The 11,067-nt window shown below is 46.6% G+C and overlaps 2 protein-coding genes across 2 annotated transcripts in view; both read left to right on the plus strand.

The window, feature by feature from the left end:
• The window catches only part of LOC142565820 (salivary anticoagulant protein P23-like), a 104,921-nt gene that overhangs the window by 69,565 nt on the left and 24,289 nt on the right, over positions 1-11,067 (plus strand). The gene's annotated exons all lie outside the window — the stretch shown is intronic.
• On the plus strand, positions 6,184-8,657 carry LOC142565816 (heat shock protein 68-like). Its single transcript, XM_075676353.1, has one exon. It carries the CDS (start codon positions 6,334-6,336, stop codon positions 8,236-8,238), a length of 1,905 nt encoding a protein of 634 aa, XP_075532468.1. The 5' UTR covers positions 6,184-6,333; the 3' UTR covers positions 8,239-8,657.

Raw genomic sequence — 11,067 nt, forward strand, 5'->3', positions numbered from 1 at the left:
GTTCTAGCTCTTGGCATCAGCAGCATGAGCTCGGGTCTCACGCCCAAGCGGTGGCAGTGCGCACAGCGCTACATGCGTATTCCCCACTAGAATTGCCCGCGTGGCGAAGCGGAGCCATCCTGGCGACCTAAGCTGCTGACACGATGAGGGGTCGTGGTACGGCTTCAGGCGGCTTACGTGAACCGTCTCGCGGCCACGGCGGCGCTTGTCCGAAGATGGTGTCACCGGTTCCACCACATAGTTCACAGGCGGTGTACACTCGACGATCCGGTACGAACCCTGATATTTCGGAACAAGTTTTGGGCTAAGGCCTGGAGATTAGAAGGGCAGCCGAAGCCAGACCTGAAAGTCCATGGCGAAGGACTGTGTGGGCTGATCGTTGTCGTGGCGATCTTTTTGGATGCCTTGGGTATCCGACATGAATTAGCGAGCCAGTTGATGGCACTCTTCAGCATGGCGAGCAAATTCAGAAAGAGGAGTGAATTCAGAGGCATCCGGATGATATGGTAGTACGGTGTCGAGGGTAGAGGATGGTTCACGTCCATAAAGAAGAAAAAAATGGTGAGAAGCCTGTGGTAGCCTGAGTGGCGGTATTATACGCGTACGTGACAAAAGGGAGCGCGTACGTCGTCCCAATTGTAATGATTAGACGCAACATACATGGTGAGCATGTCACCAAGAGCGCGGTTGACCCGTTCCGTTAGACCGTTAGTCTGTGGGTGATACGCTGTAGTGGTACGGTGAATTGTGTGGCACGCGGCGAGTAGCTCATTAATAACTTCCGACAAGAATACACGGCCTCTGTCGCTAAGCAGTTCTCGCATTATTGTTCTCGCAAATTTATTGGTGCTATTCGCGTTCGCTCACATTCGCTTGTTTTCTCTCACGTGTGCATCATTGTCACCAACATCATTACTTATTGTCCCTTATTATATGATTATTACATAGGGAGAAACTCGAATAACAGCAGTAGTCACGAAAAAAAAAGAAGAAAAAAGTAACATATAAATACATCAAGGGTTCAAGTGGGAAAGGGTATGAGCATTGAAGGAATTGCCGGCGTAAGGCATGGCAGAAGTGTGAGTAAAATAATTAAATAGGCTATCAATAACTGCTTATTTTTTTGTGGATCACGCTCAATAAATATTGATTCTGGCAGCTCGTTCCACTGCTGTATACTTATGGACAAAAACGATCTGTTAAATATGGTGGTATAGTACCATGGGTACGCTTAGGCTGTTTTCAGCGTACCGTTAGACTACTGTGCACTGCTGCACGCTATACACTTAGACTGCTCTCAACGCACAGGGTGTTCGTTACATCTGGAGCAATGCCGTATATATAGCCTAGTTACTCGGAAACCAGAAGACCACAATTTGCAAGAATTAACGACATCAACGCCAACGGGCAACAGCTGATGATTAGGTAACACAGAATTATTTCTGAGGCTGTCTTTTGGCATAATAAAAGAAAGGATGGCTTGTGATGCGGTTGATAATAAAGTGATAATTTTGGCAGCTTGATGGTCAACCAGGTGGACCTTCACATCTTAGACTGCTTCAAACATAAGTGAGGAGCACATTTGCTCCTACCCTCAGCTTCCGCCTTTTGCGAGAAAAATATTACAGGGCAAAACGGTAGCCACCTATCCACGGACGCTGGGGACCGAGAGCCTTAGCGTAACCACTTCGGAACTTATGGTGCGATATATTGGTTATACTATAAAGTGCATAAGGTTATAATAAAAACAACCGACAGGGTTGGAAGATGGAGTCATTAATTAAATATTCAGCTCTCATTTGGGCAAGAGGTTGGTCTAATCCAGATGGCGAGGGGCATGGCTAGAGGAAATGAGGGTTGCACACTTATGTGCACACACGCGCAGCCGCTGCGGGCTATTATTCAGAGTCCAATGTTAGGAGCGAAACAAGTCGTTGCATGCCGGCATACAATGTGCCATGATGAATTTGCGGCTCAAGTCTCAGCGATGGAACTGCGCAGATACCGATGCTTTTGGTGACACAGGGGTTTATAGTCGACGTCTTAGGCGTTTAGACGCCTGCATGAAAAAGTTGAGTAATAAGAATAATAACATAACGCCACCGCACTCATCCGGTACTTGCCTACCTTTTTTTTTGTCCCATTTATGGATTATATTCGGTTTTCCGCTTGCGGTCCTTGAAGACCCGCTTCACGATGCTATTAAGTGGGTCATGTTTCCTCTTAAAGCAACAAAACAGTACGGGCCATTTCGCGAAGCGGCTCCGACCGTAAAATGAACACCAGTTGTTGACGTTTGACGCCGCGTCTTTTCTTCTTTTTTTTATGCCACGGCAACACCCGAGCCGAACCGCGAATAGCTACCGTACGGAGCTCCCGCCCCCCCTGCGCGGCGTAGCTGCACTGCATACGAATGGTGCCCAAAATAAGCGGCCACCTTCAGGCGTCACTCTTGCCTTCGCCCCACCTTTACGCCACCCTCCCCCCTGCACCCAATCCGCTCTGCCAACAACGGCCTCGCGGGTAACGTTGTGCGCTTGAGCGGTTATGGGACACCGCGAGCCCACGATGAAATTCAAGTAATGCGGTTCAAAAAGTAATAGGCGCACACGTAACTATTTGTTGTTTTATTAAATGTGATAGGAGAAGTTTGGCTACTATTCCAAAATCGTAGCTAAAGAGAACCCCAATAAATGAGAGATAAACTAATGATATATACGGTTGGTGTGATTAGTGAACGCTTGATCCCTCTCCGACATAATAAATACGTTTTTGCTAGTAATTTAGTGTTCAGCCACTTGACAGCCGAAGAACTCTCAAGGAAATCGACCACTTTGATAAACGTAACCAACTTCGTTGGAAATTCAAGCACAGCATCGCGTCTAAGGTACATGAAAAAAAGGGGAAGATAGGGTAACAAATACAAAGGAAATGGGGGAACAAAAAATATATTCGGAATGTCAAAGAAGCAAGGGAAATACTATAACATATGTCAGGTCACACAGTTATATAACAACTTCAGTGAACAAGCTCTACAATTCCCAGACCAAACTTATTTAAGTTACACAACAGCTTTTAAACAGGGGTGTATAAATATTCAAAAATTTCAATACGAATCAAATAGTTCCTGCTATTCGACTGGTATTCGATTCCAGAATTCGCTACTCGAAATTGTTGAATATTCGTTTCCTCGTTTCATTTTTACCAAACGTAATCCGCGAAAACTTCATATTTCATGTTGCTTTAGAAAGTAGAAAATATTGGATATCCTATTCGATATTCGGTGGTCGTATTTCTCGAGTATAAGTATTCGATTCGATTCGGAAATGTAACTATTCGAACAGACCTACTTTTAAATTGGGTTCTTATTGTCAACCGGTCTGTTGCGAGTCTGAAAAAGTACTTGCTTGATCAGTTTGCACGGGCACATGCTTGGACCAGCACCTCCATATATGTGAATAGTGAGGCCATTTCTTGAGTTCGTTGAGAAAAAAGCGTGTTTCATTTTCCTAAACAAAAGTAAAGGTTTAACAGCAGATGGTGGTTTCTCGCCTTCACTTATCATCCTGGATTGCCGCGTCATCTGGTGACATTGGAAAAGTACAACACATTCATTCCTCGTCGTCGATGACGATGCAGCAGAACGTCTCACACAAAGTATAAATTTTCTGGAATGCCAGTTGCAACATAACTATATTACACGCTTGACATATGGAGTCACCTGCATCTAGCTTTATGATACACCAGAATATTTCAGCTTGTCATTCCTGGTTTAACTTCGAATATGATGAAAGCTGTTGTCCACGGGGCTGGAAACTGGGTTCGAGGAGGCTGCAAGGAGTGATACAACAGCTCAAAGTATGCTTCAAGGAAAAAAATCAAAAAAAGAAAGCTTTGAGGGTCACGTATCTGTCGTGCTTGGTTTGAAAATGTTTTAATAATGTATATGGCTTCATGGCGGCGAGTCATTAAAAGTAAAGCAGCCGCAAAATATAAAGCGACTGATGCATAATCTTGGTTCTCAAAGTTATGCATAACAGTGACACTAGAAGCGATCGTGTGATGCGCATTGTTTCTTTAAGCCGAATGTGTGGCCGTATTGCGTAGTACACTGAATTGGTTTACGGATGGTGCAGACAGCTCCAGATAATATGAGCTATACCCCTGGCAGTTCAATATTCCGATGAGAGTTAGTAGTTTTGTTCAAAGAGAACTACTTAGATTATGACTCGGCAAGCCTATACCAAAAGTTTTCTTGTGAAGAATACGACAGGGTGTGATCACTGTTTGTTCTCTTGACCCTCCGTGATGTCGCGGTTGATCCAGGTCGCGGAGGCCGCATTTCGATGGCGAAATGCAGAAGCGCCCATGTAGTACTTAGATCTATGTGCATGTTAAAGAACCCCAGGTGGTTAAAAAAATTAATCTGTTGTCCTCCACTACGGCGTGCCTCATAACCATATCCTGGTTTTAGCACTTAAAACCCCTGAATTTTATTTAATATTGTTCTTTTGAGGTAGCTGATGGCTGATTAAGACATTGAGCACCACCTTTTACACTGAAAAAAGTACGATACTTACTGTAAGAAGTAGTGATTTTGTCATTTTATTTACTGGAATGCGCCTTTTATATTTAATCATCAGAAAACTGCGCTTACCCTGTGTTTGCAATGATATGTATACGCTTCTGTTGTGTTTGGGGGGGACTCAAATGCGACGCCTTGTTTGAGTTCCTCCCTTTAAAGAAAGAGCGTTTCTGACCCTTAAACATTTCTGAACGTTTGGAAAGACCTAGCTGTATCTTCTTTTTTTTTGGGGGGGGGGGGAGGTGGGGTGGGGTGGGGGGGTAACATTTGCAGCAGCTTCGGGCTCACGCCTGTCAGAGATACAGCCGGTGCCTCCTATGCACAGACATCGGCTCCTTAACGCACGTAATAAATAGTCGACACTTACTTTTGTAGTTGAAATACGTTCTTTAATTACAATGCGCAAGATTGATCTATACTGATAACAAAACTGCAGCAGCTGCGGAGGTTAGTAAGTGAGGAGATAGAAAACCGAACAAGTTTGTATTGGTTTGTGGCTAAAACAAGAGCGCACTTGTGACGAAGGAAGGCGCAGACACAACACAAGGGCTGACTATCAAATGGAAAATTTATTGAAGGAGACAGTTAATACACACTTCAGCTGCGCTTGCCCCTGCAAGACAACGAAAGAGCATGACAAAGGATCGTGGTTAGATCAGTTAATACGAAATGAATAAACAAGAGAAAAAAGGACAGAGTTACAGTTTGGTGCTCAACTATCACTGATTTGGTAATATAAAAAGGGAACTTCTCATTCCTGGAGTGTTATTGAAGGCGCAATCACAAAACAAAACTTGGTCCTGCTTTCTGTATGTAATAAGTGGACACTCGTCAAGACGGCCATAGAAAGCAGACACAAAAAGGGGGCAGGAGGATGCCACAGCGCGGTGACAAAACTCGACTTTTTCGACGGTCTTCTGACGTCAAAGAGCGACAAAAAAGTCAGTTATATCTAAGTGCTCCCATCACGCTTCACTCTGCGGAAATGCCACCCTTGGCTGTGCCTGACAGTGAGTTGATGAGCGACCATATTGAATACAACCGAAAGGACAGGCAAACTCCGAGAGTGATGAATGTGCGCTGTTGTCGTGGGTACATGCCGTTGTGTAGACACGCGGTTTACAAATTCTAAAGGACTCACATGAGCTGCTACTGCATGCATGGCACATATATACAAACAAGTCGCCAAGCAGGAGCACTTCGGAGGCTGTCACAAGCCCGCTTTCATCAAGCCGTGCTTTGTAGAAGCACTTGTCTGTTGGCGCGAGGCCGCAGACAATTCGTTATTTTTAAGCCTTCCCGGCTTTGAGCTTGAAATAGATGTGGCACAGAGAGCGACAAGAACTATACCGTGAATGATAAGCGCTGTTATCACACCAGCGAAGACTTCTCGGATACGCGGTGCACTTCATCCTGCGCGAAGACGTAGTTTTTTGCCGAGATCGCGTACTGCTTGAGACAAGCCGACACTGGGCGCTTCCGTGCCACCAGTGCGCGTGGAACCGGGCCACGGGTTCCTGTGACGCTGACTCACGTCACCGGGATCCCTGCAGCTCAAAGGCTGGCGAAGCTGGCGCGCATTTATTTCACCGCTTGAAAACAGAGTGAGGCGTGGGGCCGCCCGGGTAAATATAGACACTCGGAGCGGCTCGGCGTCTTAAAAAGGACCAGCTGGGTGTCGACAAAACTTGGGGAAAAGCAAGGCACGCGCCGCGAGTCGATACTAAGGTGCGCGGAGACCAGCCAGCATGTCCACGAAGGCGCCAGCGATCGGCATTGACCTCGGCACCACGTACTCCTGCGTGGGTGTCTTCCAGCATGGCCGAGTCGAAATCATAGCCAATGACCAAGGAAACCGCACGACGCCCAGCTACGTGGCCTTCACGGACACCGAGAGGCTAATCGGGGACCCTGCCAAGGCGCAAGTGGCTCTCAATCCTGAGAACACAGTGTTCGATGCCAAACGGCTTATTGGCAGGAAGTACGACGACCCCAAAATTCAACAAGACATCAATCACTGGCCCTTCAAAATCGTCAATCAGGGAGGCAAGCCCAACATATGCGTGGAGTTCAAAGGCGAGAAAAAAGTTTTCAATGCAGAAGAGATCAGTGCCATGGTGCTGACCAAGATGAAAGAAACCGCAGAGGCCTACCTTGGGTGTCCGGTGAAAGACGCCGTTGTCACTGTACCGGCTTACTTCAACGACTCTCAGAGGCAAGCCACGAAGGATGCTGGTGCTATTGCTGGCTTGAACGTCTTGAGGATTATCAACGAACCCACTGCGGCTGCCCTTGCTTATGGACTGGACAAAAACCTAAAAGGTGAGAAGAACATTCTCATTTTTGACCTCGGAGGAGGAACTTTCGACGTGTCCATATTAACGATCGACGAAGGATCTATGTTCGAAGTACGGTCAACAGCGGGGGACACTCACCTCGGAGGTGAAGACTTTGACAATCGCCTTGTCAATTACTTTGTCGAGGAGTTTAAGCGAAAGCATAAGCGTGACCTCAAGACAAATGCGCGCGCCATTCGACGACTGAGAACGGCGTGCGAACGCGCGAAACGGACCTTGTCAAGTAGCAGTGAAGCAAGCATTGAGATCGACGCGTTATTTGAAGGAATTGATTTCTATAGCAAAATAACAAGAGCTAGATTCGAGGAAATGTGCATGGACCTTTTCCGAAGTACTCTGGAGCCCGTAGAGAAAGCGCTGCAAGACTCCAAACTCAGCAAGTCCCAGATACATGACATCGTGCTGGTTGGTGGCTCGACGCGTATTCCTCGAATCCAGAAGCTTCTGAAAGATTTTTTCAATGGAAAGGACCTCGCCATGTCGATCAATCCTGACGAAGCCGTGGCTTATGGAGCTGCCATACAGGCCGCTATACTGACAGGAGACACCAGCGAGATTATCAGGGACGTTCTGCTCGTGGATGTAGCGCCGCTTTCGCTGGGCATCGAAACTGCCGGTGGAGTCATGGCTAAGATCGTGGAGCGTAACAGCCGCATTCCTTGCAAGACGTCCAAGACCTTCACGACATACGCTGACAACCAGACAGGAGTCACCATTCAAGTTTTCGAGGGTGAAAGAGCCATGACAAAGGACAATCACCTACTGGGCACCTTCGACCTCATGGGCATCCCTCCGGCTCCAAGGGGCGTTCCCCAGATCCAGGTGACCTTTGACTTGGACGCCAACGGAATTCTCCAGGTGTCGGCTAAAGACGAGAGCACGGGCCGCTCCGAGAGCATTCGAATCACCAACGACAAAGGCCGACTGTCCAAGGACGAGATCGACCGCATGCTCGCCGACGCCGAGAAGTACCGCCAGGAAGACGAAAAGCAGCGCGAGAGGGTGGCCGCCCGCAATAACCTCGAGTCGTACGTGTACAACGTCAAGCAGTCGGTGGAAATGGTCGGTCCGGAGAAGCTCGACGCGGCTGACAAGCAAAAGGTTCTGAGCAAGTGCGAGGAGGTCATCAACTGGATTGACAGAAACACTCTGGCCGAGAAGGACGAATACGACGACAAGATGAAGGATATGCAGCAGGTGTGCACGCCTATCATGACCAAACTGCACCAGGGAGGTGGCCAGGCGCCTCCCAACCAGGGCGGTGCTGCCGGCCCGAAGATCGACGAGGTGGACTGAGTGGCGATGCTTGTACTCGTTTCGCTTCGCCGCCGATACTTGTCTTATCGTCTTGCTTGTTCTTAGTTTGTGGGAGGAGAACCCCAGCCACGTCTCACATGCGACTCACGAACGAATCGTCTCCTGTGGAGTGCTGTCTGCCCACGAAAGCAGTGTTATGCATGTTATACCTTGCTTTCGGGAGGTCGGACGAGCCATTTTGCTCGCGAGCATCATTAAACGTGAATTCTGTCACGAGCATGTTAAAACACGCATTCACGAATTTGTGAAGGATGAGGTTAAACTGCTGAAACATTGGGCACATTGCATTGGATCTGGCTGCCAAGATTGTGTCTAAATATCTATGGACTTTGGTTAAAACTTCGGTTCCATACAAACTCGCATCTTGTGTAATTTTTCTATTAAAACGAAGAAAAGGATCACATAGAAAATCTGTTTGATGGCGCCTTGCTCAATGTGCAGGTGAATGAGGGGATTTCACCTGTCACTGTTTAGTCTGTTATGCGCTGCTTAGATATTGATTATGAAACAGAGACACTGAGGCATGCCTCACCATATCCCTAACCCTTCTGTTTATTCGCTTGCAAAGTGGTGAAGCGCTGACTAATGAGTTCTATATTTACCTCCAACAAATCTTAGCTTCCCAGTTGTTCTTTCAGCACCTGTCATTTTAATTATCCTCTGTTTTTCTTTTTGGACTAGGAAAAAGTCGGAATACTTAAGTACGGTAGCTCTATAGCTGGGCGGGACAACTGCATCTTTACTCACAGCGCGACAATCAAGGAACCGGTTCTCCAATAACCATAGCTTGCAAACCGAAACCCGGTTTTGCAATGAATTCAAGAAGCTAGTTGGAAAACTGCGACATGGCTTGAAGTATTAATTTCTGAATTGATAAGCCGGATTGAGCTTTTTCAAGAAGTTCCTTACCAAAGCAGTTCCCGAGGATATTAGAGTGAATAAATAGCATGAATTCAAACAGGAACAAGTCGAAATTTACTAAAATGCTTTGTTGCGTTTGTGCATCTTCGCCTGCATTTGTAACAGTGGCTTAATTCAGGCTCCAATACATATACTCGTTTCTGCACCTTACTTAAAACTGGCGGCGGAGAGATTGCATCTCCAACTCCAACGTGATCACGAGTAACAGTTGCTGTGGTCAGTTTTGTCTCGTTCGCGTTTCAATTATGCCGATGTTATCGTTGATTATGTTGCTTGTTCAAATATAACAGTCCATTAAAGTGGTGTTTGCAGCAGCAACAAATTGAGTGTTGATGAAAGCACCACATCCGTGCATATTATATATTTCTTAAACTAATATACCCTGTCAAGCCGGGTCATCACAATCATGTCGCAACCTGTGTCATGCGTGTCAGGTATAGTGTTCATTAGAAGCGCCGGAATGACCCAAAAAGAATTCTGGGGCTATACGTGCCAATACCACGATATAATTCTGATCGAAGCACGCTGTAGTGAGGGACTCCAGGTTAATTTTGACCACTTGGAGTTCTTTAATGTGCACCCGATGCACGTTACACGGGCGTTTTTGCATTTCGCCCCATTGAAATGTTGCCGCTGCAGCCGGGACTTGATCCTGCGCCTTCGGGCTTAGCAGCGCGACGCCGTAGCCACTGGGTCATCACAGTGGGTTCCCGGAATGGATCCGCCTGGCTTTGTGGAGTTCAGAGTCCTAATCACAATGGGGCACGGCGTACACTTGGTGTTACTAGCACAAAGGTATGTATACAATTTCTGCACGAATAACTATACAAAGCGCAACAATTGAGGTGCGCGGGAATTTTTCGTGTGCAGGTTGACACTTATATAAAAATGACGACGTGTGATGAATTTTATTCCCGGACATATATTAATTAATTATGTCATTTTGCTCTGCTAATGATGAGAATGGGTTTATAATGCGTCTCCTGCAATGCTCCCGTTCTTCCCTTTACCTGCGTTACAATCTTCTGTTACCTTTTGTCCTATATGGGGCATCAGAACGAGCGCTTTGTCAGAATAAAAGCCACCATTGGTGCGCTTGAATGAATGAGAAAAAGCATGTTCACCAGCTGATCGATGAAAAGGAAAATACTAAAAAGAAATGCAGAAATCATCAACGATGATTGTCAATGTAGGCGAATAGCTGAACTCTCCCAGGAAGCTATTCCCTTTATTAAGGTGACTTTCTCATTCCTCGTATCTCTTACAAACTTGGCAGTTAGTGCACGCTGAGACACGCTCGCGTACGCGATGCCCACCTCGAGTTTTTCTGTTTGATACCTCCAGTGGGTGAGTGAAAAATAGTGCTATAAAGAAATACGTGAACGATAGTGAGATCGAACATCCGTCTTCCATTACAGCAGGCCAATGCTCTAACCATTAGGCCACGATTGCACGTGTGTTTCTAACGTGCCAGATTAGCCACGTCGGCGAAAAGTGCTCCAGACAGGCCTATGGTTTTATCGACCAACGTACATCGTTTGTCAAAAATTAAAGCTCGCATCCGAATTAACCCGTTATGGCGGTCTACCGCGGAGCACGAGGGCGCGGGCTCGATTCCCATAGTGACAGAGTGAAAAAAAATGCTAGCGTATACCGAGCATTGGGTGAACGTTAAAGAACGCTAGGTGGTTCAAAATAACTCGGAGCCCTCCATTACAGCGCTTTTCTAGCGCGGCTTCTACTTCGAGGTGTCATCATTCAATAAGCGACTTCTTTTTCCGCAAACCACGACAGCACAGAGGGCTGGGGTTTTATTCAGAGGAACGACGAATTTTCCATTTTCGTCTCAACACGATGAAGCATGCCTAATGAAATTTCGGATATTTA

This window comes from Dermacentor variabilis, unplaced genomic scaffold (genome assembly GCF_050947875.1).
Source record: "Dermacentor variabilis isolate Ectoservices unplaced genomic scaffold, ASM5094787v1 scaffold_12, whole genome shotgun sequence".
In the NCBI taxonomy this organism is placed as follows: domain Eukaryota; kingdom Metazoa; phylum Arthropoda; class Arachnida; order Ixodida; family Ixodidae; genus Dermacentor; species Dermacentor variabilis.